Source organism: Larus michahellis, chromosome Z (assembly GCF_964199755.1).
Source record: "Larus michahellis chromosome Z, bLarMic1.1, whole genome shotgun sequence".
NCBI lineage: Eukaryota > Metazoa > Chordata > Aves > Charadriiformes > Laridae > Larus > Larus michahellis.
Genome location: NC_133930.1, coordinates 90,541 through 117,872, shown reverse-complemented (window position 1 = coordinate 117,872; position 27,332 = coordinate 90,541). Strand labels below are relative to the sequence as shown.

The following is a 27,332-nucleotide window of genomic DNA, read 5'->3' as shown; positions in this document are numbered from 1 at the left end:
AAACAGAGAATGCTGAATTTGAGCATGCATTGGTCTGAAGTTGAACGCATAAAGTTAAGTAAAGTTTGCAATTTGGCAATATTCAAAAACTAAAAATGCAGCATTAAGTTTATGCATAAGGCATTTGTATACAAGTAATGAATAAACACTCAGCCTGATAAGGAACCAATTGCTTACAGGGTACCAAAAGCACCAAGTTTTAGGCACCCACCTTGGGTGCCGACAAGGACCAGCACCTCCAGAATAATTGCCGTTCCTGACAAGTGCTTTAACTATTGCCTGTATCGAAGTTAAAAACCACTTACTGCTTTTTGTTGGTTAAAGGGATCACACGCTTAATGAAAACATACAGACAGCTGCTAAATAAGTACTCGTGTTGCCACTTCCTTTGCTTTAAATCAACATCCTTTCCCTCTTGCTTAAGTGAAATTAAAATTAAAGGCTCAGTTCCTGTTTTGTCCGGCGGAGCTGGGTGATACGAAAAGGCCTGCGTTCCATACCCAAGGAACGTAGGCGTCTCCAGCCCCAGGACAGAATCCAGCGTCTCCAAACAGGCAAATCACAAAAAGCAAAATCCAAAAGCCTCACAGAGCAGCCAGCACAAAATTGCTGCAGGCAGGCAAGCGCCCAAATTCCCAGCCTTTGCTAGAGACTGTGCCCAAAACAGCCGCAGCAACAACTCCGACCACCTAATTCCGATGTATCTCGGTGTTCTTTGAGAGGCCCAAGACTCTCCCCCCACTTCATCCATCTAGAAGAGGATGTCGCCTTTTATACAAGTCGGAACATTGGATCACTTGCACAGAAAGAGAGAAATAAATAGTTTAGGGCTTCCTCCACCAATTAGAGAAATTGCTCCTGGCTGGGGGGAAAATGACGGTCAATGAGGGAATTCTTACTCCTCCTGTGGGAGGTCACCACAGACAAACACAGTTTACTGGCTAGAACAGTTTAAAAAACAAACAAACAAACAACAAACAAACAAACCCCCAAACCGAACAAGAAAAACAAAAATAACCCAAGGAGAGACAGACCGACTTGTTTTGGGGAGGCACGTCGCACTCCAACAAACAGGAGCAAGCACCCAGGTGAAGGCACTCCGGGGAATCTGGAGGAAGAACTTCAGCGATCAGGCAGTCTACACTGAGAAAAAAGAAGGTACTTTGTACGCTCAGATTAAACAGAAAATAACTCGATTTGCTGTTGGGAGACCTAGAAGCCGACGCGCTGCTTTGCGTTTGGCCCCGAGTGCCTGATGCTCAAGGCGAGCACCCCAACGCCACCAGCTCTCCAGGACCTGGCAGGCCTCAACCCAGACCTCGGAGCGCTCAAACCCTCCAACAACAGAGGGTAAAGAACGCTTCAAATGCACTTCCTTGGATTTCATGGATGTATACCAAATTAAAAGAAAAAAAAGCTTACTAAAAATATGCATCTTTATTCAAATAAGGTTATCTCTGAACTCCAAGTGTCAATTTACATTAGTCAGAAACAAACATATGAAAATGTCAGCTGTTTGAATTTTAAAAAAATCATAGACAGTCTTCGGTGTTACAGCAATTGATGCATGGAAAAATGTCAAATTTTCTTCAAACAGGAAGTTAGGTAATTTACAAACCACATTGTGAATTTTGAAAGATTCAGGAATGACCGTGTATTTAATATACCCTGACCAGTACAACAAGATTCTCTTGTCACTGCCAAATATTTGCTACTTATCATCCACACTTCATTACAATTATTAGACTCGTGTCCACCCCCGCCCCGGCCCCCGCCATTGCATGTTCAAAGAAACTTCTAGTAGTCAGCCATAACAGGAGGCTGCACTGAATGACAAATATTCTTGAAGTCCAAATTTGCTGCTATCACTTCAAGAACAGACAGGACAGAATTTGATCTGGACAACTGGGAGCTTTCCTTTGATCCAGTGAGGGATGAGGCAATTATGGAAGTTCCAAGGAGAGACGACTGTGAAATGAAGCATGAAGCAAAGTTACCACTTTTTGGAGGGTACGCTTTAGACCTCCTGCTCCCTAATACAACGGTTTCCCGGCTGCGGGCGGGAGATGGGTCAGGTCTATCAGCAGCACAAACACAAGCTGAGCCCCATACTGACCATGCAGTTATAGGTTCAAGTTTTCCCCTAGACACTGTCCCTCTTCTAACAAAAGACACAAAAGCGTGGGCTGCTCCGGCTTTAAAACAAAGCTACGGTTGGATAAATTCACAGTAACAAAAACATACAGGCTTCCTCCGATTTGACACATTAGAGCTGTTCCTCATCGTGCCAGACATTCGCACCTGCCTACCAAAACACAACTGCTGGCCTGTCTGCGTGCCGGCTCTTGCAAAGCCGGCTGAGAGGGAGGGAGTTCTGTTGGGCTGCTGCACTGACGCAGGAAGGCTTGCAATTGGCAGGAACAAGACTGCACATTTTCACAACAACTTAAGAAAATATATTAAGTTTAGTTAGAAGAGTCAGGGTTGTAACAGCTTAGACTCAAGGCACCTGTAAATATTTGCTGGTGTTGAAAGAACTGAATGGACAAACTCCTGTGCGTTACGCTGGTTTATGCAAAAAGTTTTCTTCGTTGATTTACCCTATTTATGCAGCAAGATTAGCTCAAGGCAGGAGTTTCTCCAAACTGTACAGCAAAATCTTCTCAAATTTAGAAATTAATCTATAAAGCCATACCACTTACAGTATATTACATACTGTAGCTATGTAAATTGGTGTGTAGGTAGTATCGTTTTACTGGTATAGCATAAACATCCACTTTTTGGACACTGTATTTGAAGTAACAAAATATATTGCATAGATTTATTATTTCTCCAAACTGGCAGGCACAATACTGAAGTGTTCTTCATTACAGCGAATTTGGCAGCATGTGTTACACTCCAAGGGAGTAGGTTGTAGGAATGCAGTATTTGTACGTTAGATTCCAAATGATTTTTGCAGATTCAGACAAACAGATGAATAATTAAAAAGTGAAATATCCTGATGCATTTGTGTATTTTATAGAATTTAAAAAAAAAACCCAAACCCCCTATTCTAACTCTACACACAAACAACTCAAGGACAAAGTTACCACAGATATGTAAACAAGACAAAATTAATTCTTTTCACATTCCTAATAATTCCTATCTGCTTTGTTTCTTTCCTGAAGCAAATGTTCACCTGATAAGCAGTACCAAAAACACATGTTCCGTCTTATGCTTTTGATATTAAAGCAGGAATTGACACACAAAACTGGTTCTACAATAGCTGTTGGATTAACAAACATGTCTGAAGCATCAGCTTGTGAAGAAATGACTTAATACTCAGTATGTGTAGTTTAGAATACTTGCCATGTCAAGATTTAAATCAAAGCATCTGTATTTGATACATGAAAGACACAAGACAGCTTTATAAAAGTAAAGACATATTCATACACTAAACACATGCTTAAGAAAATCAGATTTGAAGAGGTATAAAGCAATGATACCTTTGCTGAAAAAGTCGCACAACTTTCTAAAAAAAATTACAGACAGACTTGAAACTACAAAAAAGAAATCAGTCCCACAGTATATTTGAAGAAACTACTTTCTCATGTTTTCTCTGACTGCCTAAAACCAAAACCCAAAATCAGGAGATAAACTTTTATTTCCTTGTTCTGTATAGTTTGTCTTCTATATCAGGTATCAACAGTCAGACTGTTAAAGGCCTGTCTTTGTGTCCACCTATTAAAAAGTGTTTAAATTTCATGAAGATTTAGAATTAACTACATAATTCTTAAACCCTTAAATCCAAGTGGTAAAGAAAATAAATGTTTATAACAAATTTTTTACCACCCCAAAAAAAAAAGATAGAGAAGAGCAGTTGCATGGAGTTTTTTTTTGTTTATCTCATTGTTTTGTTTGTTTGCTTCTGTTTTTTTTAAACTGGTATGTCAGGATACTTCGTGGCAAGCTTTCTGCACAACTCATCCGTCCGCAATTCTCACTATGAACGACAACCAAACTTGGGTGTTTCAATTCCATCCTCTGGAATCTCGACAAAAGAAGAGGAATATGGCATTTGCCTTCCGGTATTTATGAGAAAGTTGGCTGAAAACATAGACCTAGAGAGGGTCTGCAGTCTTGCCCTGTCTAGCATTTGCTCTGCTCCTCCCCAGTGTGTTTTGGTTTGGGTTTTTTTTAACTTTAGCATTAACAGTTTAAAGAGAATTTATTTTGTTTAACAAAATTCAATAATTTACAATATTGAAGTATATCAAACACTAAAATTTCCCTCATTTACAGAAGTGTATCATTTTCTGTGCATACATACTGCTGTTATGTACGCACAAAAGGAACAGGTCATCAAAAGAACTTTTTGGCTGCTGCTTCTTGCTGACTCCTGAAAGAAAAAGCAGAAGAGAATTCATTAAGTACTTATGGTATAAAACCAGCTAACTGGTTTAAATAAATAAATATTTCACTTACTTGGGGATTAAAATATTTCATTCCTTGTCAACGGAGACTTAGGAAAATCTAATATAAGTCATATCACAAAAATAGGATAGAATTTTTTCTATTTACAAAGACATCGGTAGCATCACTATAGCTCCAATTTTGCATCAGACACAGAAGGAAACAAAACATTCTGGACAGAAGCCAGAAACCGTGAAAGAATATATGAACAGATTTTTGAAATACTTTAACTAAAATTTTCTAAAGCTTCTCAGTATGTGATTGGCCTAAGGATCATCACAGAAAAGGAAACGCATGCAGTAAGCAGTGAAAGAATTTACTCGAAATGGGATTTCCTTTTCCCTCTGGCAAAGAACATATTTATTTTCTTAGTGAATACAGACACTGTGCATCAACCGCACACTGATGCTAGAATTAGAAAGGCATCAAAAAGAACTGGAGGGGACAGGCTCCTCATGTGTCTTGGAAGCCATCTTCCCAGCTGATGGCGTAACATGACAGACATAAGAAAGGCACTCTCCCCGCTTTGCGGAGAAGCAGACACACGATAAAAGTTAGTGCTATCAGCAGCACTGGTCTTATATTAATACTAGTTATCCTTCCACAGAGGTAGCAAACAGCATTTTCTCTTTGAAGTGCAACACAGCTATTTTGGTCCCTATTCCTTATCCCGATCAGCTTATGCGAGAAGCAGGAGGGACAACTACCAAGCAAGTCCTTACTCTCAATAGGCTTTTCTTTCCATCAACGTAAATTTAATTTGAACATTATGACATTACAATGAGGAAAAAGCGAAGAGAGAAAACATCCCAGTTAGCTTGCGGGGTTGGGGGGAACCAGAAGTCCATACACTATCAATATCATACGTAGGACAGGGATGAAGGCATATGCATCGTATAAATGTTCACTGAGGAATTTGTGAAATGGGATAAGTAGCTTGTAGGTATGCATAGCAAAAAAGAAAAAAAAATTCAAATCACATCATATTTTGTTAAGATGTTAATAAACTTCAGTAAGTCCAGCAGAGGACCACAAGGATGGTGGTCAAGAGCTGAAGAACATGCCTCAAGAGAAGAGAGGGAGGGAACGGGGCTTGTTCATCGTGGACAAAAGAAGGTTTCAAGAGGTCAAACAGCAGCTTTCTAATCCCCACAAGATGTTATTGAGGGGACGGGGACAGTTTATTTACGGAGATGCACATTATAAGAAAGAGACACAACAGTCAAACTGAAACGGGGCAGGTTTCCATTAGATACACTGTGGACACAGGGGAGAATAAAACAAACTTCATAATGATAATTAAACATTTCCAGTGGGGTCCCTAACAGTGGTAGATTTTCCATTCTTGGAGGTTTTTAAGACCCGATCAGTCTAAACACTAAGCGACCTGGTCTAAATTCACTGTCGACCCTGCTTTGAGCGGAAGGTTGAACTGGAGACCTCTCCAGGTCTCTTCCAATCTGAATGATTGCTTGTTTTAAAGAAGATTAACATAATCATGCCATTGCAATTGCAATTCCAGTCAGAAGTTCTGAAAATCATTTGCCCTGTTGTCTTTCAAGAAAAACATACTTACCTATACATGATATAACCAATGAATAACACTGTTTGCACTGCTACAAATATGAAGAAGTGCACTGTAGATAAGCACGATGGAAATGGTGGCAAATCTGGACACTTCACTTTCTCACCAGATGGCTAAAAAATAAGAAAAACAATATTTGAGAAAAGAGCAAACAAGACATGCCACTGAAAGACTGTTATATGCAAGAAACAAAACAAGGTCTTTGCAACATGATCTAAAAGTCAGAACACAAGCAGAAAACAGACAGAAAAGACACTACTCTGAAAAATCATAGTTTTACTCACCATCTCACTTTTCCCTTTCACCTTTATGTTTCTCAGACAAACTGACTGCTGCTAATTTGAGCATTAGAGTGGAAAAGAATAAATCCTTGGTAAATTAAGCCAGAAATCAAGAACCTTCCGTAGGATCACAAGCTAATTCAGCTTAATTGCTACCTAGGCTAGACTAAGGTGCTCCTGAATGTGCACACGGTGATCTTTCACGCTTAGAGGCCTTAAGCAGAGCCTGCCTGAGTTTCCCCTGATTAAAGCTCTCCCTTCTGTGCAGAAGCAGCGGAGAATCTTCTCTGTATAGAGCTGTTAAGTAGAGGGACAAACACAAAAAAACGCACCCAGAAAACCTAATTGCTTGACCTTGTTTCCACAGGAAATTAGACTAAAAATCATGCTCTTTGTGCAAAACTTCTCATCAAGACACAGATCATGCAGTTAGGTCAAGGCAGTACAGTTTTAGCGAAGCAGCTTAATGAAGGATTAATTGCTCTGTAAATTGCATGCTGGCTCATCCTAGCTTTTCACTAACAGCCAAATAAAGAAGTATTACAGTCATGCTTTCCGCTACCAGCACATAAATTACCATATTTCGTTGTACTAAATGCTCAATGTCCCTCTTTACTACATGAAGGTGTTCTTTGATGTCATTGAAGTGCTGAGTTGTTTCATAGACTCCTGCAGCAGAGCCAGGATGTTGAGCTCCAGTGATCAACCTCAGAGCATCAGACATGGAATTTCTGAAACAAGACAAACAACAAAACATCTTTCAGCACAGAGCAGCTTTCCTATACACAGCAGTTATTCTGGACATCTTTTAGTCCATTAAAATTAATTCAAAATACACAGCAGCCCCAAAACACAGAAAACAGTTTTTTCCAGCTTCCAGGAATACGTATCAAGAAACAACTCCTTAATCAAAGTATGATTTTTTAAAAATATTTAATTCCGCAGACAGTTTCAATTTGTACACTGCACCATCTCCCAAAGCCACGCCGAAAACAAGATCTAGCAAATATTCTATTGCTAGACATCTGCTTTGCCTGATTGATGAAGTCTAAAACAAGTGTTTTATTTGAGGCTCTTGCCATGGCTTTAGGATAAGCAGAGTTTAATGCAATCTTTGAAGAAAACCAAAAGCTGTTTGAAAAATAAATAAATAAAAGCAGTCATGTAAGAAATAAAAATAAAGAAGAGGCTTTAGGGATAAGAAAAGATTTAGATACATCCTTGTTTCATGATTATCATTTATACGAGAAACTCATTTCCCATATGTATTGCCATAATACTTAATATTGTCTTGATGTGAATTCATTTTGCTTCTACAACAAATCAAATTAAATCCATAAAAAGTTGAGGTTCCATAACAAATTTTGTTTGAGATAAACTAGTCAATGAGAGAAAAATACTTAAATCTCTAATCAATATGTTTATATAATTTTCCCCTACTGTGATGTCTCTTTTCAGTTGCAAAGAGGATTATTCTACAGCTAAAATATTTATCATGTGAATGTTAATCTCCTCATTATTAACAGAATAAACAATCAAAATGTATGTCTTTGGATATTTCTTTTTAATTTACTTAAAACTTTACATTTTGTTCAGATGAGAGCTTACTTTGATGCCTTCAAGGTAAAGTCCTAACTCTTTGTACTGTGGTCAGCAATTTGTCACGGTATCACAGAAGGGTTTGGGTTGGAAAGGACCTTTAAAGATCATTGGGTCGAACCCCCCTGCCCTGGGCAGGGACGTCTTTCACTAGATCTGGTCGCTCAAAGCCCCGTCCAACCTGGTCTTCAACACTTTCAGTTGTAACTTTCACAGAGGAAAAACACCACAAAAGCAAACCTGGCTTGAATACTGTTCATTGAGTAAACTGGCAACAGTAACATATAATCGCATTTGTAAGTGTTATACAAAATTATATTACTGATTTTTAAATGGCTCACAATCATTGTGAAAATGGCAAGTTAAGCATCCAAATTTAAACGTTTACAAATAATCTTCATAAAGATGTTGCCCATCTTTTAGCTCTGCATCAGTTACTCTTTGTGCCATTAAAATGCAAAAATCACAGAACTAAAAATAAAATTTAAAAAAAGCTGAGCCAGGAGCAAAGAGAAAACTAGCAAGGTACATATCTATTCAAAGGCACTGTGACAGCTCTCCAGAAGTAAGACTTGCAAGCATCGACATACTACGTTAGTGTTACAGCAGCTTTCGCTCCCTTCTAAGAACTGCGCAGCGCATTTAAATTACTTTAAGCAACTACACATTAAGTCAAAGATACACACTAAATTAATCTACACAATTACATCAGGTTGCAGATACACCACTTCAATGAAGAGGCCTTTAGTAATTACAGCCGCTACTAAACGCTGGATTAACAATATACTTTTCTTCAAACTGAAGACTACCACTTTTTCTGTCAAATATCACTATAACACACAAATCAACTTAACGTCCTAGACTACCAAGTATTCTGCATACTTCCCACATAACCAAAAAAAATTCTTTCCGCTTACAGTAACAAAAAGCTCCAAGAATCCACCTTGTCCTGTCATCTCTGTAAAAGCTCAACCCCACTTCCAGCACACGTTAGAAGATCAGTTACACTCCCAGTTATTCCAGATAACGCACTGTGTGCTAGGCCAGGCGGAGTTAGCCACGGATTTCTGCAAAACTCTCAGTGTTCACCTCAATAAGCTCATTTCTAATATTGCAAAGTTATCAAAAGGAGTCACCAAAACCCAGCTGTTTGCTTCTGTAAGCCACTGCAAACAAAACTATCCAAAGCTGCTCTTACTTTCTCTCATTCTACGTTTCTGGCCTGGAACTTACACTTACAAAATGAATGCGAAAACCCCTGATCTGTCCTAACTTAAATTAGCATATGCGTTAGTCAGAAATTATTTTATATTTTTGTATTGTCATTGTATAGATTATTTAAATGAAGTTGATTAATATTTACCTGTACTTTGAATCAGTGTTATAATAACCTTTTTTAGAAGTAAGTTTTTCACTGGAAGATTGTTTTTCTTAAATAACGCATGCAACGACCATCACGACCACTGCCTAGCTAATGCTTATAGTAATTCTGTCTGTCCACATCCATCACATTGTTTATCTGGCCCCACTATTCTCAGTGCTAGAACACGTATAATTCTCATTTTGTTCCTCTCCCTCCTAGTATCACCATCCTTGTGTAATTAACATAAGTCTGCACACCCACCTCCCCCCAGACTGATCCACGCTTTCTTAAAAGCAAAATAAGTTCCCTAAGTAGACATGGTCTGTATCAAATTTAATTTATATTTACTTCTGCATGAACAATACCATGCTGATAGTTTCTATCGTATGAACATGCAAGATTCTTCTGTAATCAGATGATTAAGAAATCCACAAATCTTGACAAGAAAATTACTTAGGCAGTAAGTCCTTTTCCTCCGGGATGACCAGCAATGCAACAGCGGGCTGTTCATTTCTATCTAAAAATAAAACATTTCTTTAATCTAAGAAAAATATTAAGATGATGTTACGCAAACTCATACCTAATAAGTAGTCACAAAAAGGGCAGACTGCCAATGTTAACAGGAAAATCTAATTTGCTTGCAAGGTATAAAGATTTGTCAAGAATATTACCATAAAAGCTTTCATGGAAGAACAAGTGCAAAAATGGAAGCACTCTAATCTTCATTCTACAAAAAAACCTGACCTACTTAGATAAATCACAAGAGCTGCCCTTGAACTAACACAGGAAAAAAACCCACGACTGCTTATATACTACAACATCAAGTTGTAGGAATTGTTTTTCTCCTTTTTTTAAGCCCAAGGTAAGGAATGTTTTAACTACAATAAACGAAGGCTTAAACCAATTTAAAGACATTCCTGCTAGAGACAGCAACTGTAAGACGCCTGTACACAGACATCCCTATCAAAAATAGGAATTTTCTTAAATCCATTTCAGCAGTATAGCACCTTCAAGATAAGATTTTTTTTTTTACTTCATTTGGTAATGTATTTTGAAAACAAAAATAATAATTAGAAGAATGAGCAATGAATCTCAGCAACTTTTATTATATGCACAAACATTTTCACTTGCATAGAACTATTTCTAAGAATTACTTACATGCCTTTATAGGTCGTTTACACTAAACAAAACCTCAAATATATTTCATATAATATTATATATTTGATTCATAATACTATATAATAATAAACTCATATAATTATTATACCAGGAGTAGACTGAGTACATGGACAAGATACTCAAATACACCTTTTTTTTTTTTAGGTTCACTAGCTATAAATCAAAGGCATTTATGCTCATGTTGTTATCAATACTCCAAAATCCGAGCAACAAGTTTCCATGAGGTAGCAGGTTATCACGTTAGCAGAAATTGATCGTTTTTAGAGGGAATGGACTTACCTGTTGAAGTGGAATCTCGGGACAAAAAAAAAAAAAGAAGCAAATCAGGGGGCTTAGCCATCCTAGGGACATGAACTTACTTTATTATAGAAATTAAATGTATGTGGACAGTCATCACTAAGGAACGGACACAGAAATTTCAAGTTTGTCAATATTCCCCTACTTAAATAATAAATAGGATTTAAAAGGTGGAACGAATATAAAATTCAAAACATAGACTTAACCTTCAGAAAGCATTTACCTTATTTCATTTACTTGTCTAATGACCTCTTCTTGATTTTTCACAACCGTCTCGATCTCTTGCTGGGAAACCTGGCAGGGCAGGGGGAAGGGGGGGCAGAGAAAAAGATCAACCGATCTTGGAAAAGGCAAATCGATCACGCTGCTGAAATTAGGCTAAGCTATCAATCACGGTGGTTGGTTGTTTTTTTATTTACCTGTCCTTGTTGACCCGGAACACCAGCGCCTCTTTTGGCAATCTCATCTGTGACTGCAGAGACGTATCGTCTCTGCTCATCCAGAATCATGTCCAACTGCCTATTAAGCTGTTTGATTTCAAGATGAATTCGATTCTGCCCCTCGAAGACTTGCCTCAGTTCACGATCACTTACAGTTTCAAAAAGATCATCCGCTGATAAGAAAAAAGGACACGCAGTTCTTAGATACTTGCATTCCTCATAAGTTGCATTGTATCATTTTTTTTGCACCCTTGAAAGTTTCCACATGGGTATAGTTTTTCCCCATTATTTGATATATTCAGTGTTTATTTATCACCATTGCCATAGCAAAGGATACCCAAGTGGGATCAGAACAACTGAACAGAGAGAACCACACATTCAAACCCAGATTCCATCTTAGAGTTCCTATTTCAGTACTTGGGTAATGTGCAACACAAAATGGAAACAGGATGCTGTTATTATTAGGCGGCAGCTATCTTTGCATAAGCTAGCATTGTACTACCAACTGTCCTTCAGAAGAGATTTGCAGGTATAAACTGACAGCTAACAAAAAACAAACAAACAAAAAAAACCCAACCACCTGAAATTTCAGGTCTAGATGCCTGAAGTACATTCCTGACAGTCTGTGTTCAAATACAGCCAATTCAATCCACAAGAATAAGAAATAGGCTGGCTTCCATTATATTTGCCAATAAGCAGATTCTTTTTTGCCCAGGTCTAAAAAAAAATAAATTAAAAAGCGCCAAGCAACCCAAGCAAATAAACAAACCCCCCATCATGTCCCATAGCAGAACAATCAAAAGTCAAAGCCCTGTGGCTAAACACTCAAAAAAGTGGGCAAGAGTCATTATTATAATTTTCCTAAATTAAATGTCATTTGAAATCAGTGGAAAAACACTATTCAGAGTGGAAAAACACTATTCAGTCTGAAGTATCTTTAAACCAATGCTTGCTGAGAGCTGCGGATGCATGGCCTCAATAGTGGAAAGGGAAATTCTGCCTTACCCAGCCAAACTTAAATTTATCATCAATAGCTTAAAATGTAAAAATAAATGCTACAGTTTTTAACAACATCAAGCCGGAAATTTGGTTATTAGACAAGCCAAATACCAAGACTGAATGCCAGCTAATGCTGTGGTGCTGAAACTGATGGAACACCTGTCCAGTTATCGGGCAAGCATTAAAAGGCTGTTCCAAGTAAACGTAAGTTCCAGCACATCCACTAGCCCACCTTTAATAATAATCCATAAAACAAGATGGAAAAAAAAATTAATTTGTTATGAATGCGCAGAAACAGACCAAAGCGATGACATTTCAAATACATTTTCAAATAACCAAAAAGGCCATGCTTCCTCAGTCATCACTGTACAGAGAGATGCGTGACCATCTCTCCCTTCCACCGTTCCATGATGATTCTCATCATTCCCATCATGTTTCCCTTCGTTTGTTTTGTTCTTAATCCAGGTGTGACAAAAGGGACTTCATATTTCAGAAAACACTTCACAAACAAAAGAGCAAAGATTCTTAAATGAAGTAAATAACATTAGTAGGAACTTAGTAAAATCAGTCAGATTATCAGGCCCTAGTTCTGAATATCCCAGAAAGCAAATTGTCTTCCTTGGCAACTGAAAAATCACCCAAATAACTTGCCTGGCTGTCCTTGCACATCAGGATGTTCCTTCTGAAATTCTTCTTTCTTTTTATCCAATTCTTGTTGAAAGTGTTCAAACTCTTCTTGATACTTCTCTTTATCTTTTTGAGGAATTTCTGCATCTGGTGTTGGCTTTAAAACATTATCAAGGGAGGGGGGGGAGAGACAGAGATTTTTTCATGTTTTCCATTACTCCTATATAACTTATTCTCCAGCAAGGCTGTTCAGATTTCAGATTTGAAGACATAACACAATTAGTGGAACACATTAATATATTAAGCTGAAGTGAGGAACCAGACATCCCTATGGAGACCCATAGCTTTTTCCTGATACATGAGTACTTTCTGCGATTAAAACAAAATCGAGTTTTACAAGGATAGATGCTGTTTAACAGTACCGAAGTGTTCTAGAGGTACGGCAAGTTGAAAGCAAGAACTGGTTATTTCTCCACTTTCCAAACAAAGAGTACTTTTGGGGTTGTTTTCTCTGCATGTTTTGATTTATCATCAGGATTTTTGTTGATTTGGTGTTGCTTCAAGAATTCTGGTGTTGAAAACATTAATTAATATATTACCGAAACATTACAGTTATTAGTCTCATTTTTCTAAAACAGATGATAGCACAGCTACATGCCAAAATCCTGGAACAGGGATGCCAAATATAACTTCAGAGGAAATGCCATAATCTGCTGCTACATGTAAAAAATATACAATAACATGTTTTACTAATCATGCATAAAGATGCTTACTACTTCCTTCCCAGGCTCAGTCAACTGGAAGGTCAGAAAAGACAGGACGTCGTGATCATCTGTATTCAACAAGCAAAACAAAAAAACACTGTTACTTCCCAAGTCAACCTTGAGCTTGCAAATGATCTTCAGGCAACAGAATCCTCAAAACGTCCTCCCAGGAGTTTATGCAGTGGGGAATGAGACCGCACAATGTCTTTGTAAGGACAAAAGGGAAGTCCTTCTGCTCTAGCCAGGAAAAGGCCTAAGCATACCAGCAATTTGGGAATGGGAGAGGGTTAATTCCATCAACACAGTCAAAAACTGGTGTAATGGATCAACACTCGCAGCAAAAATGCCTCTCTTGCAAACTCTGCAAGCCTCCACACCACTTGTCACAATTTTTAACATTTGCTACCTGCAAGTCCCCCTGTTGCTGCAGATATTCCAAAATATCCTTGTGATGGCAACACCATATCTTCCACTTTCGCACAAAATTCATAGTCTTCCTTATCCGGAGTGAAGCCATTGTTAATTAATACCTAAAAGGATAAACACAATTTTTACCACATAAATCTATTTGTGTTAATTGCTTTGTCAGTTTACAGTAATGGTCATAAATACACTTATTGAGTAATTCTGCGGCTGATACTAGAAACCAGAAAAAACATCTTTTCTGAAAGACATTTTTTGCAAAGAAAATGCAAAAGCTTTCTATTTGAAAAAGGAAAAAAAAAAAAAAAGGCCGATTTCACCATTGAGCATGACCAAAATTCAACATTTTCTGTTCATCCCCTAAGAGGACATACCACATAGAATTCAGACACATAAAAGAATTTATTCACTTCAGTTATAAGAAACGGCAAGACAAATTAGTGCGTGGAAAGGAACACACTGGGGAACGGGATACCACCGGGAGAGATGAAGGTAAGCTAACAGGTGTCATGGCACTGCCTGAGGGTGCGAATGGAAGCGTTCCATGGACAGGGCTTTAAACTAGAAATAAAGGGGGAAGGGGATAAAACCAGGCCCACTAGTAATGAGCCTAGGGATAAAGGGCCAAGGATGGGGGTGGAATCGGTAACCCAGCTCAAGTGCATCTACACGAATGCACGCAGCACAGGCAACGAACGGGATGAGCTGGAAGCCACTGTGCAGCAGGACAGCTGTGATGTAGTCGCCATCACGGAAACGTGGTGGGATGACTGTCACGACTGGAATGCTGCGACGAATGGCTATAAGCTCTTCAGAAGGGATAGGCAAGGAAGGAGAGGCGGGGGTGTGGCTCTGTACATTAGGGAGTGTTTTGATTGTATAGAGCTAGATTCCAGCGATGGTAAAGTCGAGTGTTTATGGGTAAGGATGAAGGGGAAGGCAAATAGGGGAGATCTTGTGCTGGGAGTATGCTACAGACCACCCAACCAGGATGAGGAGACAGATGAAGTATTCTATAAGTGGCTGGCTGAAGTCTCGCAATCGCCAGCCCTTGTTCTGGTTGGGGACTTCGACCTGCCGGGTATCTGCTGGAAATACAACACAGCAGAGAGCAGGCAGGCTAGGAGGTTCCTCGAGTGCGTGGAAGATAACTTCCTGACACAACTGGTAGGTGAGCCTACCAGGGGAAGTGCCTTGCTAGACCTACTGTTCACAAACAGCGAAGGACTAGTGGGAGATGTGGTGGTCGAAGGTCGTCTTGAGTTTAGTGATCATGAAATGGTCAAGTTTTCAATTCGTAGTGATGTAAGGAGGGGGGTTAGCAAATGGACTTCTGGAGGGCGGACTTTGGCTTGTTCAGAACACTGGTTGAGAGAGTCCCTTGGGAGATAGTCCTGAAGGGCAAAGGGGTCCAGGAGGGCTGGACGCTCTTCAAGAAGGAAATATTAAAGGCCCAGGAGCAGGCTGTCCCCAAATGTCGCAAGTCTAAAGGGCAGGGAAAATGGCCAGTCTGGATGAATAAGGAACTTCTGATGGAACTTAGGAATAAAAGGAGGGTTTACCACCTTTGGAAGAAGGGACAGGCAACTCAGGAGGAGTACAGAGATCCCATTAGGTTATACAGAGAGAAAATTAGGAAGGCATAAGCCCAGCTGAAGCTCAACTTGGCCACTAAGGACAACAAAAAAAGTTTTTATAAATACATCAACAAAAAGAGAGCCAGGGAGAATCTCCATCCTTTACTGGATGCGGGGGGTAAAAGTTGCAACCAAGGACGAGGAGAAGGCTGAGATACTTAATGCCTTCTTTGCCTCCGTCTTCAATAGTCACACCAGCTATCCCCAGGGTGCTCAGCCTCCTGAGCTGGAAGATAAGGATGGAGTGCAGAACAACGGAACAACCCATCCATAATCCAGGAGGAAGTAGTCAATGATCTGCTTCTGCACCTAGATGCACATAAGTCTATGGGGCCGGATGGGATTCACCCAAGAGTACTCAGGGAGCTGGCGGGAGAGCTCACCAAGCCTCTCTCCATCATTTATCAACAATCTTGGTCAACAGGGGAGGTACCGGATGACTGGAGGGTGGCTAATGTGACACCCATCTACAAGAAGGGCCGGAAGGAGGATCCAGGGGAAGACAGGCCTGTCAGCCTGACCTCGGTACCAGGAAAGATCATGGAGAGGATCATCTTGAATGAGCTCTCATGGCAAGTGCAGGGCAGCCAAGGGATCAGGGCCAGCCAGCATGAGTTTAGGAAAGGGAGGTTCTCCTTAACCAACCTGATCTCTTTCTATGACCATGTGACCCGCCTTCTGGACACAGGGAAGGCTGTGTATGTTGTCTGTCTGGACTTTGGTAAGGCCTTTGACACCATCCTCCACAGTATTCTCCTGGAGAAACTGGCAAATCATGGCATAGACAAGTGTACTCTTCGCTGGGTTAAAAACTGGCTGGATGGCCGTGCCCGGAGAGTTGTGATTAATGGGGTGAAATCTTCTTGGTGGCCGGCCACCAGTGGTGTCCCTCAGGGCTCAGTTTTGGGGCCAGTTTTGTTTAATATCTTTATCAATGATCTGGATGAGGGGATTGAATGCACCCTCAGTAAATTTGCAGATGACACCAAACTAGGTGGGAGTGTTGATCTGCTTGAGGGTAGGAAGGCTCTACAGAGGGACCTGGACAGGCTGGATCGATGGGCCAAGGCCAACTGTATGAGGTTTAATAAGACCAAGTACCAGATCCTGCATTTCGGTCAGGTTGGGGAAGAGTGGCTAGAAAGCTGCCCGGCAGAAAAGGACCTGGGGGTGCTGGTGAACGGCGAGCTTAACATGAGCCAGCAGTGTGCCCGGGTGGCCAAGAAGGCCAACAGCATTCTGGCTTGTATCAGGAATAGCGTGGCCAGCAGGAGCAGGGGAGTGATGGTGCCTCTGTACTCGGCACTGGTGAGGCCTCACCTCGAGTGCTGTGTTCAGGTCTGGGCCCCTCTGTACAGGGGAGACACTGAAGTGCTGGAACGTGTCCAGAGGAGAGCTACCAGGCTGGTGAGGGGTCTGGAGACCAGGTCATATGAAGAGAGGCTGAGGGAGCTGGGCATGTTTAGCTTGGAGAAGAGGAGGCTGAGGGGAGACCTCATTGCCCTCTACAACTACCTGAAAGGAGGTTGGAGAGAGGTGGGTGTTGGCCTCTTCTCCCAGGTGAATAATGACAGGACCAGAGGAAATGGTCTGAAGTTGCGGCAGGGGAGGTTTAGATTAGATAGTAGGAAGAATTACTTTACTGAAAGAGTGGTCAGGCACTGGAACAGCCTGCCCAGGGAGGTGTTTGAGTCACCATCCCTAGAGGTGTTTAAGAAACATCTAAATTTGGCATTTCAGGGCATACTCTAGTGGCTAAGATTGTAGGGGTTTGGGTTTTTTTTGTGTGTGTATGGTTGGACTCGATGATCTCAAAGGTCCTTCCTTTCCAACCATGAAGATTCTAAGATTCTATGATTTACACCATTCCAGCAAGCACCAGCGGTTTTGGGGCACACCTGAAACGCTTGTACACCAACACACGCAGTTTAAGAAACAAACAAGATAAACTGGAAGCATTGGTCCACTCCCAGAGCTATGATGTCATTGCTATTAGTGAGACTTGGTGAAATGAGTCCCACACCTGTAGTGCGGGGACGGAAGGCTATTGCTCTCAGGATGGACAGCCCTCACAGTTAGAGATGATGTGGTTGAGAGCCTCAGGCTGAGGATTAGGGGGATGGAAAACAAAGCAGATATCATTGTGGGCATTCACACTATTGATCAACCAGCCAGGATGATAGCACCGATGAGTTATCCTGTAGGCAATGAGGAGCAATCTATGGATCATTAGTCCTTGTCTTTGTGGGAGATTTCCACTTCCCCAACATCACCTGGGAATACCATACTGCTGTGACAAGCAAGTCTGGGAAATTCCTGAAGAGGAAGAAAATTTCTTGTCATGAGTACTCAGGGAGCCAACTAGGAAAGATGCCTTCCTAGATTTGTTTGTGAGCAGAGGAGGACACGTGGGAGGTGTGATGGCAGGTGTCTGTCTTGGCCACAGTGATCATGAAATGGTAGATTTAAAAATTTTTGGTGTAATGAGAAAAAAGGTCAGCAGAGTTGCTACCCAGGATTTCAAGAGAGCAAACCTACACCTACTCAGGAAAGGCTAAGGACTCTGGGTTTGTCTGGTTTGGAGAGGAGGCGGCTGAGGGGCCACCTCATGGCTCTCCGCAGCTTCCTGAGAGGTCATGGAGAGGGATGTGCTAAGCTCTTCTCCCTGGAACCCAGGGACAGGACAACTTGGAATGGTTCAAAGCTGCACCAGGGGGGCTCAGACTGGACATGAAGAAGCATTTCTTTACAGAGGGAGTGGTCAAACCCTGGAACAGGCTTCCTGGAGAGGTGGCCCATGCCCCACGCCTGGCAGTGTTGAAGGGGCATTTGGACAATGCCCTTAATAACACGCTTTAAGTTTTGGTGAGCCCTGAAGTGGTCAGGGAGTTGGAGGTGCTTGCAGGTTCCTTCCAAATGGATCTGATCTATTCTATTCCATTCCATTCTAAAGCTGATCATGGCTTAATAGTATCATCTCTGGTTCAAGAAATCCGTGACTCAGGGATCATTAAAGGCCAGCCTATGAAAAGCATACATCCCAATAAGGTTTTGGGTAACAAATTTTTGGTCTAATCTAGAACAGTTGTCCCTTGCTGTTCTTAGGTTGATTCTAAGCTTAGAGAAGGTTCTCTCTTCCTCCACGTATGCATTTGCAGAACTGCTAAGGTTAGCAGCAACATTTGGGCCAGAGGAGTTCCTAGATAAGGCATCAGCGACCAGGTGCATTCACAAAGACAGCAGCCTTGGAGTCTGAAATTTAATTTTCATTCAAGAGTAACAAATAGCTTTTACCATTACAACACAGTACAAGGTCCACCATGTTTTAGGTGCATTCGTGTTTACTTTTAGAGAAACTTTTACTACAAAATGACAGCTGTGTTCTATGGCTAATACCTACGAACAGTACCTTTTCAGAAGGAATGACAAGCCAAGAAAAACACACTTCATAGCTGTCACAACCCAGCACCACATAAATATTTTTCTCCCCTTACCTAGAAGGAATTCACAATCATCTGAATAGTATTTAAGAAGTCTTATACCCTTATAATTGGTTTTCCTTATATTCCTTATACCAGTGGTTTTCTATCTTCTTTAATCTTCAAAGCCCTACTACTTCTTGGAGGCGGGAAGACTCAAGTGGCAAACTTAAATCTACTGTCAAAGAATGAGCTTTGGTTTTATAGTCAAATTTCAAGAGCCTCTTCCAATCAGCCACAAACCCTCTGCAGCTCTCAGATCAGCTTGAGAAATACCATTCAAGTTAAGGAGCTGCTCAAACACTTGGAAGCTGAGGAACAGATGCCGGCTTTGAGACACCTCTACAGGCAAGTCGACAGCAGCAGAAGGGTCTGAGCACACACAAGTATGTTAGCGAGACTCACTCCTAAGTAACATCAGAAAAATCAGCAATCGCCTCGGGAAACTACAGATGCACTAATGTAGTTAAAAGAACTTGTTTAGCATTTGAACATACTGCACCTCCTTCAGCTTCTGCTACCGATCTCAACATTTTCAAGAATATTGGAATTAACATATGGGGTCTTCGAGTTTTCAAATAGCTGCAACAATCTCACACTTAAAAAGCTGAGAAACAGGAGTAATTATGTTATTTCAGAGTACTTACAGTCAATGTTTTTTGGTAGTATGTTATCTTTACTCGAACGGGATAGGGCTTGTTACGAAAGTCCCTCTGACAGGATGCCAATGCTTGCGTGGAACCATCACTATGCAAGAAGACAACTTGCATAAAACTATATCTTATGATTTATCATCAGCTAAGACAAAAAAGCATCAATGTATCACTAAGCAACATCATGATAGTTTTTCAGTATGCAAGTTTTTCAAAAGCTGTCCCACAACTGCACTGAGCTTTTCTGAGGTCTGGAGATCAACGGTACTAGATGCTTTACACAGGACACAATGTAAACAGAATGCAGTAACGGGGAAATCTGTTTGCTTCCAAGATATACTCTTGCACCTGTGAACTGAGGTGGAAATAAGCTATAGCCTGGATTGCACCAACTAAGCTAGACACCTCTCTTCTCGGAAAATCCAAAAAGATGTCAATTGTGGTGTTGACAATAAACAATCAGAAATCAAAATTAAACTGATTAATTTTAGTAACAGGCAATTAGCTTTCAGTTAGTCATTTTGTCAGTTATTAGCTGTGTGTGGAAGATACCCATAAGCAACAGAGGTAAAAAGGCTCCATGTATCTGAGTTCACCCACCCCAAAGGGCATATGCCATTTAAATAGTTGCTAATTTCTGTGCTGTTACTGCCAAAACAGTGTTTTAACAAACAGAAAAACTCAAGGGAAACAACAAAGTTTCACATGAAAGAGACCTTTATAATGTTTCTCAAAGTTCCATGCAGCGTTTCACCATTCAAAAACAAACATTCATCATTAACACTGAAAATAAACTTACTTCTGGTGGTCATACAGAAGTTTTCCATTGTTGCCTACAACAATCACTCCGGGATTGTTTTTCTAGAAAAAGAAATAGCAAACAAACGGAATAGTTTAATTCAAACTGAAACATAAGTAACATCACCAACAGCCCTTCTGCAATAAAGCACCTAAAGTCATTACACTACAGATACACCACAGATGTTTTTATTCTCTCCGTACTTCAGGACTACCTATACAAAATGACTGAGTAGCGCTGTGTCATGCTGCATGCTTTGCAAGAGACTGCTCCTTCTTTACATAGTTAGGGGTGAAAAAAACCTCACACAAATTAAGTTTCTGGATATACTACCAATTACCATCATTTGACAAATACAGGAATATAAAAGCCACAGATTGGACAAATTTATATGTAGTAAAGATATAGACCTTAAAACTAATAGATTACTTAGCACAGCCAACTTTGGCTACATAGCACTGGGAAGAACATCCAAACACACACTATGTTGACATCCTACTGACCTTGTCACAGTCATTAGAAAAACCTCAGGAGCTATCTGTCAGAAACCAAACAAAGTCTGTTGAACACATGCCCAGTTATTTAAATTGCTAGAGGACAAGAACAAGCTAAAACGATAATGGCAGAACAGATTTACAGTGCTATTCTTGTTGCCTCCAGGAGTTTATGAAATGAACTCCAGTTTTTCATAGCAGCACAAGATTTCCGAGTTAATCTCCCTTCCCCTTCAACATTTCAATTCATCATCTCCTAAAGCATACTAGTTTTGGCTGGGAGAGTTAAATTTCTTCATAGTAGGTTGTATGGGGCTATGTTTTGGATTTATGATGAAAAGAGTGCTGATGACACAGTGAAGTTTTAGTTACTGCTTACACAGCCTCAAGGCCTTTTCTGTTTCTCACAGTCCACACCAGTGAGTAGGCTGGGGGTGCACAAGAAGTTGTGAGGGTACACAGCTGGGACAGCTGACCCCAACCACCAAGGGGTATCCCAGACCATATGGCATCACCCTCAGCAATAAAAGCTTCCTCCTCAAACCAGGACAGGGAAGGAGGAGAAAGGGGGAACACGCAGAGTTATGGCATTTGTCTTCCTAAGTCATGGTTATGTGCGATGGAGCCCTGCTGTTCTGGAGATGGCCAAACACCTGCCTGACAATGGGAAGTAGTGAATTAATTCCTGGTTTTGCTTTGCTTGAGCACACAGCTTTTACTTTACCTACTAAACTGTGTTTACCTAAACCCATAAATTTACTCACTTTTACCCTTCCGATTCTCTTTCCCATCCCCACCCCGTGTGGTGCTTAGCTGCTTACCAGGGTTAAACCACAACATAAAGCAATACCCATTCCAGCTAGACAGATTGCCAGCTCTTAACAAAAGAAGGCAAGACTCAGACGTCAAGAATTCAAGAAATAATGTCCTTCCCAATTCACAGTGGTGGAGCAGGATGGACCTTTGTCTTCAAAAAAACACTACAACCAAACTATCTGTCTCTTTTCCTTCATCACATAGATTGTAAGGACAACAGAATGGTACACCAGCATAGAGAAATACACCAGTGTTTTTACTTCTCAGCAATAGAGACTGGCTAGCTGAATTGCTTTGACATCAGTATTGCCTGCTCAGTACCACTGGAATACTTTAATGCCATCTTCTTACTGCTTTTTTTAGTTTAACAACACTATTACTGAATTAGTTCAGAGAATACTTGCATATATTCTGCACAAAGTGTGTACAAACAGTTCAATTGCAAAGCCTTCATGAATGCAACCCAAGTGTAATCTACCTTAGAGCACAGTAGACAGCTACAAACAAAAGTATTCAGTGATAACGGTCAATGGATGGTCCAGTTTCGCTGGGGATCATGTCTGGATGCAAGCACGTGCAAGAACTTGAAAGACAGTAGAGAATCCAAAGCAGGGAATAACTTCTCAATTTTTTGCCTCCAAAAGTCACAGAAAAGATGTGCTGCAAACTCTTGTGACATTTAGTATGGTTCTTACAATTTCAGGTATTCAGAGCTATGAACTTGTATTTCTCTTTTTAAAAGGCTCCTGTCACTACTTCTACAGAGAAATAAGAATTCAGCTCTGGTATAACCTGCAGGCTTAGAATGAAGAGGGAAAAAAGGCTTTACAGTTTTAAAATCAGCGTCATAAGCAGGGTGCTTTGAGTTGGCAGTACTAGATGAAGCATACTTCTGGATGCTAGCATGTTAGGCTGAGGACCAGTTACAGCACCAAACATCTCCCACTGAACACACTGAAACAGCAACAAGAAGAATTTCTCCATACTGGGACTCAAGAAAGCAAGAGGCTGTCATTAAAAAAAAAGTCTTAAGAACTCCAGTATTTAAGACACGTCAGACCAATACAGGCATGACAGAGGCTTTCGTTTTGACTAGAATTGACACATCATCACTTTCTAAAAAAGGGTTTCACGCCACACTGACTAAACCTGTCATGATCAGAGTCTCAGCACTATCAAAGTTCTGGCAAATAGTGTTGTCCACATGCAATTTTTGTTAGATGGCCCCTTCAGCCAGCTAAACTCCACCAGTTTCCATATTCATGCCAGAAATCAGGAAAAAAAAAGATTTAAAAACGCTTAGTAAGTTAACAATACTCTAATTTTATGTCTTGTCTTTGAAGATCAGAAACATAAACGCCATCTTCAGTCTTTCGACATCTATATATGTTGAAGTTTACTGTATATCAAAAGCCATCTGTAGGAAAAAAGCTTGTAAACCTACAAAAATATATCTAAAACATTTAAAAAGCAAGCCAAAGTAGTGTAGGAAAAGCAAGAAAAGCAAAGCAGACCTACTATGTATTGTTAAAAGTTTCGCAGGATCATTCTGGACTGGAAAACTCGAAATTCGAAACAGCAAATGTCACCCCCATCTGCTACAGATTTTTGCTCTCAAACTATTCAAGGAGATTTGTTCCAAGAAAAAGAGCATCTCTGAAGACAGACGTAGAAACTTGTGTTTCCACAGTGTCATATTTTGGTACAATACGCCTCTTCCAAAGCACACATCTTCAGACCTATGAATGTTTCAAATTGTGCATGGACATTCCAAATTTCAGTTTGCACACATGTACATGGTATTTTTCCCTCCAAACCTAACACATGAACCAATCTTCAGTGGAGATTCATTATGTGTTATGCTTCAACTTTTAAGCTTAAAAAAAAAAAAAAAAAAGTGTGAAAAAGTCTAGTAAAAACACTAAAAGGGAAACTTGACTATTTTAAATTATCTCTTTGAAGTGGAGGAGAGTAGGAAAATAATATACTATTTTTTTCCACAAAGTTATATGTACAAAACAAGCAGGAAATTAATTTATAGTCTTTGGCAGAAGACTTTGCTTCCCACTAACCTTTCCATCATTGTCAAAGGAATCAAAGAAAATTCCAACACCATTCCATTTATCAGCTGCCCCGAAAACAGGACCTTCCAAGCCTTGCTCTTCTGTAAACCAGATTGCCTATCATAAAAACCAAGTAAGACTCATAAGTCAAGATTCACTTTTTAGAGCACGCCTGATTTTTTTCAGTGAGATGAAATTCTTAATACCAATCCATCAGCTCCAATGCGGCCTCTTCCTGTAACTCGAAAGGTCACTTCGACTTCCCAATATTCAAATATTGATTTGGTTTTTGTCCACACCGATCCTCTTTGGCTTTTCAAAGATGTTGTTATACGAATCTGATCTGCACTTGGTATGGCATCTAGAAAGGAAAGGAACCAACACTGAATACATCAAAAAGTATTGCAAGTGTCTAACTAGCCAATTAGCAAATCTTCTAAACTCACAGAATTTTCTCCTCAACTGGTTAACAGTTTTCAAAATAACTTTTTAGTGGAGTACTCAACCACTTGAGAGGGGATCAAAACCCAAACCAGCCAACACACATTTACTTTCAACAACTTGATCACTGCTTTACAGAAGATTTGATCAAACTTCCATTTGGGACCACGATGTACAACTTAAATAGAACATTGGTGTTGCTGTTAAGATATGCAATAAATTAACTATGAAAAAAAAAAATCAGGTTTAGCTTTCTGCTGTACCTCACGACTTTTCACAAATCACAGATTTCTGTTCTGCTTTTTAAAAACACGTTTTCTAATTTTCTGTTTCATAGCTTAAAAGAAGAATAAGCATACATTTAGAGAAATTCATTCACCTGTATTAAATAACACTTATTTTTGTGACTGTCTGCTTAAAAGCTTATACAAATAGTTTCCTCCACGTCACTCGTAGCATAATGTCAAGTAAAAGGCAAAAATTAACATTCCTGAATTAACCAATATAAACTAAATTAAAGCCTGTCAAAAAATAAAAACACGGCAGAAGTTACTGCAGAGAAACTACGAAGGTAGGGCCTTATGTACAGTAAATATCAATGCATTTTACAAGGGGGGGACTTGCAGAAGGCTAGATGCCTTAAATCCTCAACCCATATTGCAGAGGATACATAAACTACGTCCAATAAAGTCGTGTTTGCCAAGGCACAATTTCCATTTTAAGCTTTTACACTACGAAATTCAACAGGCTTTTCAGCCGCGCAGAAGCACCAGGGTTTCGCTGGCCTCAGGCCGGGCTCCTCCTGGCCCAGTGACACATCATCACTCCCGGCAGCGTGTCACACGGACCGGGGGTCACACGGACCGGGGCCCTCCCCGTCCCCACGGGGCTGTGGGGGACTCGGCGGGACGGGGGGCACGGCCGGCGCTCCCGCCTAAGGGCGCCCTGTCGGCCCTCGCCCGCCGCAGGCCGCGGCAGCCCCCGCCGCTGCCACCCGCCGCCTCGGCGGTCCCCGGAGCCCAGCCGGGACTGACCGGCCCCGGCCATCTTCGCCGTGCCCCGCAGCTCCCTGCCGCGGCGGCTCCTTCCCGCGCCTTTCCCTTACGGGGCCGGCCGCACCGCGGGAATAACGGCGCGGCCCCGCCGCCCCCCGCCCGGCACTTACTGCCCGTGTGCACCCAGAACGGCACCGTCCCGTCCGCCTGCACCAGATGCGGCCCCTTGAAGCTGTACTTGTACTCAAAGCGCCGATGCGGCGCGGCCGCCGCCGAGCCGTCCGCCGCCTGCCCGAGGGCGAGCGGCGGGCGGCCGATGGCGATCAGGGCACCGGCTAGGAGGGCCGCCGCCAGGCCGCCCCGCTGCGCGCGCGCCGCCATCTTGGGCCGTGCTGCGGGAGCCGGGCACAGCCAACAGGGCGGCGCGCGATTGGCGGCGCGCGGGGGCCGGACCCGGGCGGGGCAGGGCGGGCCCGGGGAGGCGGGCGGTTCTGAGGGGAGGCGGGGCGGGCAGGGCCCTTTTGAGGAGCAGCGGGCCGGGCCAGGGCGTTCTGAGGGGCGGCGGGCCGTTCTGAGGGGCAGCGGTCAGGCGCCGCGTTTGTGAGGGCTGCGCTGCCGTCTGCTTCAGCTCGGCAGGAGGACCCGTTCCGCTGGCGGGCGCCGCGGAGGACCTGCGGGATGGCGCTTCTCTGGCAGCGGAGAAGCCCGGAATCGGCCTCCGGGAGGGAGCCGGGCTGCCGGCCCTGCCGAGGTCGCGCCCCGTCCCATCCCCTTAGGGCCGCGGGGAGGCCCCTCGGGCCGGCCGCCTTCTCCTCGGCGGCCCGCCGGGCCCAGTGGAGCCTCCGGCCGCCTTCTCTGTTTCGTACCGCGGCCTTTCGTACAGATGCGTGCCGTTAATGGTCTGCAGGGTGTGAGGGGTAAATAATCTGTGCTTTTCCCTCAGTATTACTTCCTTAGCAAAGATGCTGCTTACACAGGCTGTATCTGTTCATTTTTAGAACAGCTGGAAATCCTGCAGGAAAAATTATACTGTTTCTCACAACGGATGAGACCAACCTTCTTTTGTGGATGTGCGCAAAGCAAACCTTTGGTGACACTCGCCCTTGGTGATGTGAGCAGACAGTGGTGCGGGGCAGTTAGTGATCTGGACACTGCCTCAGAGAGGGTCAGGCTCATAAAGGTGAGGAGCAGGGGTGTTTGTTCAGTGAGCAGCACCGCAGAGCAGGGGCCGGTGTCGGCTTTGTTTCACTGGAACTACAGTCCACCTGATTGGAGTCTGTCCCTGTTAAACCGATGACTGAACCAACAGTTAGAACTTTTTCATTCCTACGTACCATCTGTCTCTCTACCCTACATCCTCATTCCAGAAGAAAATAATTACCTCGACTGTTTTTTTTCAGTTTCTTTCCACCCCTGTGTTTTGTCCTACCTTTTTCATATTCATTTGTTTCTGGCGTCCTTTTTCCTCTTACCTAATCTGTGAGTATGAGTAATTTAAGAGTCAGTAAGTAGGTTCAGAGCCTGCTAAAGAGGAGGATGATCTTGGAGTCATTCTGGAGAGATTAAGTTCTTTTTTTAAAATGGCATACGTCTGCTTCAGCAGGATGAAAGTAAACCTTACCTATTCACTGGGAAAGGTACATTCTCTTTCTGAGTTACAGAAAGGATTAAGCAAATGGATTGATTGGATGAGACATGCAAGCAAAATATTTCTGAGATAAATTTTAGAAGAATTTACATGAGTATCTTGAGTACTCTTCAGAAGTTAATACTCGTTAATGTAGTGAAAGGAGGACTTGATGTTTTGTATAGTGTCTTCCATCTAACTGTATTTTAAAATATCTCTAAGAATATATATTATTTTTTTTAGAGTACATCTGTGGGAGGTAGTAAGGGAACTGGGAGTCTCTTCTTGGCAGCTAACTAGACACAGAAAGCTCAGCTGT

At 41.6% G+C, this 27,332-nt stretch overlaps 1 protein-coding gene across 3 annotated transcripts; it reads right to left on the bottom strand.

The window, feature by feature from the left end:
• Nucleotides 1-1,417: 1,417 nt before the first annotated feature.
• Nucleotides 1,418-25,820, bottom strand: LMAN1 (lectin, mannose binding 1). 3 transcript variants are annotated; one of them, XM_074569181.1, is made up of 14 exons: nt 25,557-25,820; nt 24,157-24,311; nt 23,960-24,067; nt 20,578-20,639; nt 19,773-19,872; nt 13,993-14,116; nt 13,596-13,654; nt 12,847-12,979; nt 11,176-11,369; nt 10,980-11,050; nt 6,896-7,049; nt 6,029-6,150; nt 4,310-4,378; nt 1,418-1,968 (listed from the first exon to the last, which is right to left on the bottom strand). In XM_074569181.1, exons 1-13 carry the CDS (start codon nt 25,765-25,767, stop codon nt 4,342-4,344), a joined length of 1,530 nt encoding a protein of 509 aa, XP_074425282.1. In that variant the 5' UTR covers nt 25,768-25,820; the 3' UTR covers nt 1,418-1,968; nt 4,310-4,341. The 3 variants fall into 3 exon arrangements, with proteins under 3 accessions (XP_074425282.1, XP_074425283.1, XP_074425281.1); XM_074569182.1 differs by having other exon boundaries at nt 4,327-4,378; XM_074569180.1 differs by having other exon boundaries at nt 1,418-4,378.
• Between the last annotated feature and the right edge of the window lie 1,512 nt (nt 25,821-27,332).

Excerpts from the sequence above, each read along its gene's own strand:
- LMAN1 (XM_074569180.1), bottom strand. The coding sequence starts at position 25,767 with ATGGCGGCGCGCGCGCAGCGGGGCGGCCTGGCGGCGGCCCTCCTAGCC. Across the intron at positions 12,980-13,595 it reads CTGAGCCTGGGAAGGAAGTA|CCAACACCAGATGCAGAAAT; the intron begins GTAAGCATCTTT and ends AATGTTTTAAAG. Across the intron at positions 7,050-10,979 it reads AGACAAGTAAATGAAATAAG|AAATTCCATGTCTGATGCTC; the intron begins GTAAATGCTTTC and ends GTCTTGTTTCAG.